This window comes from Buceros rhinoceros, unplaced genomic scaffold (genome assembly GCF_000710305.1).
Source record: "Buceros rhinoceros silvestris isolate BGI_N320 unplaced genomic scaffold, ASM71030v1 scaffold23873, whole genome shotgun sequence".
Taxonomy (NCBI): domain Eukaryota; kingdom Metazoa; phylum Chordata; class Aves; order Bucerotiformes; family Bucerotidae; genus Buceros; species Buceros rhinoceros.
In genome coordinates, this window is record NW_010403346.1 from 1 (window position 1) to 481 (window position 481).

The following is a 481-nucleotide window of genomic DNA, read 5'->3' on the forward strand; positions in this document are numbered from 1 at the left end:
GGGCTCTGAGCAACCTGCTCTAGCGGAAGATAATGTGTGAAGGTCCCTTCTAACCCAAACCATTCTGGTGAATCCCCTGGTCAGGAGATCAGAGCAAGATGTGGGTCAGCAGAAGTGGGGACGTGACTGCCAAGGCTGTCCACCTGCCACTGCTCCACGAGCCCACTGCAGCCCCCTCTGAGCCCCCCACACCCCTCCCTCCCTGTGCCAACCCTGTGCCAAGCTCAGAGATGGACCAAAGCTCCAGCTCCTACCACCTGGTCCGGAGCACAGGACCACCCTGCCACTGACCCTGCGCTTCTCCATGGGCAGGTGGATAAAGTTTGAAGAGAAGGTGGAGGATGGTGCAGGGCGCTGGAGCGCACCCCACGTCCCAGCCCTCCCCCTGCACAGCTTCTTCCAGCTGAGGACATGCTTGCAGAAGGGAACAATGCTCCTGGATACGGATGGCCCCAGTTTCAAGGAAATAATCGGTAGGGGG

General features: G+C 59.7%; 1 protein-coding gene across 1 annotated transcript in view; it reads left to right on the forward strand.

The window, feature by feature from the left end:
- Nucleotides 1-312: 312 nt before the first annotated feature.
- The window catches only part of LOC104490676 (electrogenic sodium bicarbonate cotransporter 1-like), a gene marked incomplete at both ends in the record, with an annotated part of 12531 nt that continues 12362 nt past the window's right edge, over nucleotides 313-481 (forward strand). Inside the window, one exon of the mRNA XM_010132996.1 lies at nucleotides 313-473. Coding sequence (XP_010131298.1) covers nucleotides 313-473 — 161 coding nt within the window. The remainder of the gene's footprint in view (nucleotides 474-481) is intronic.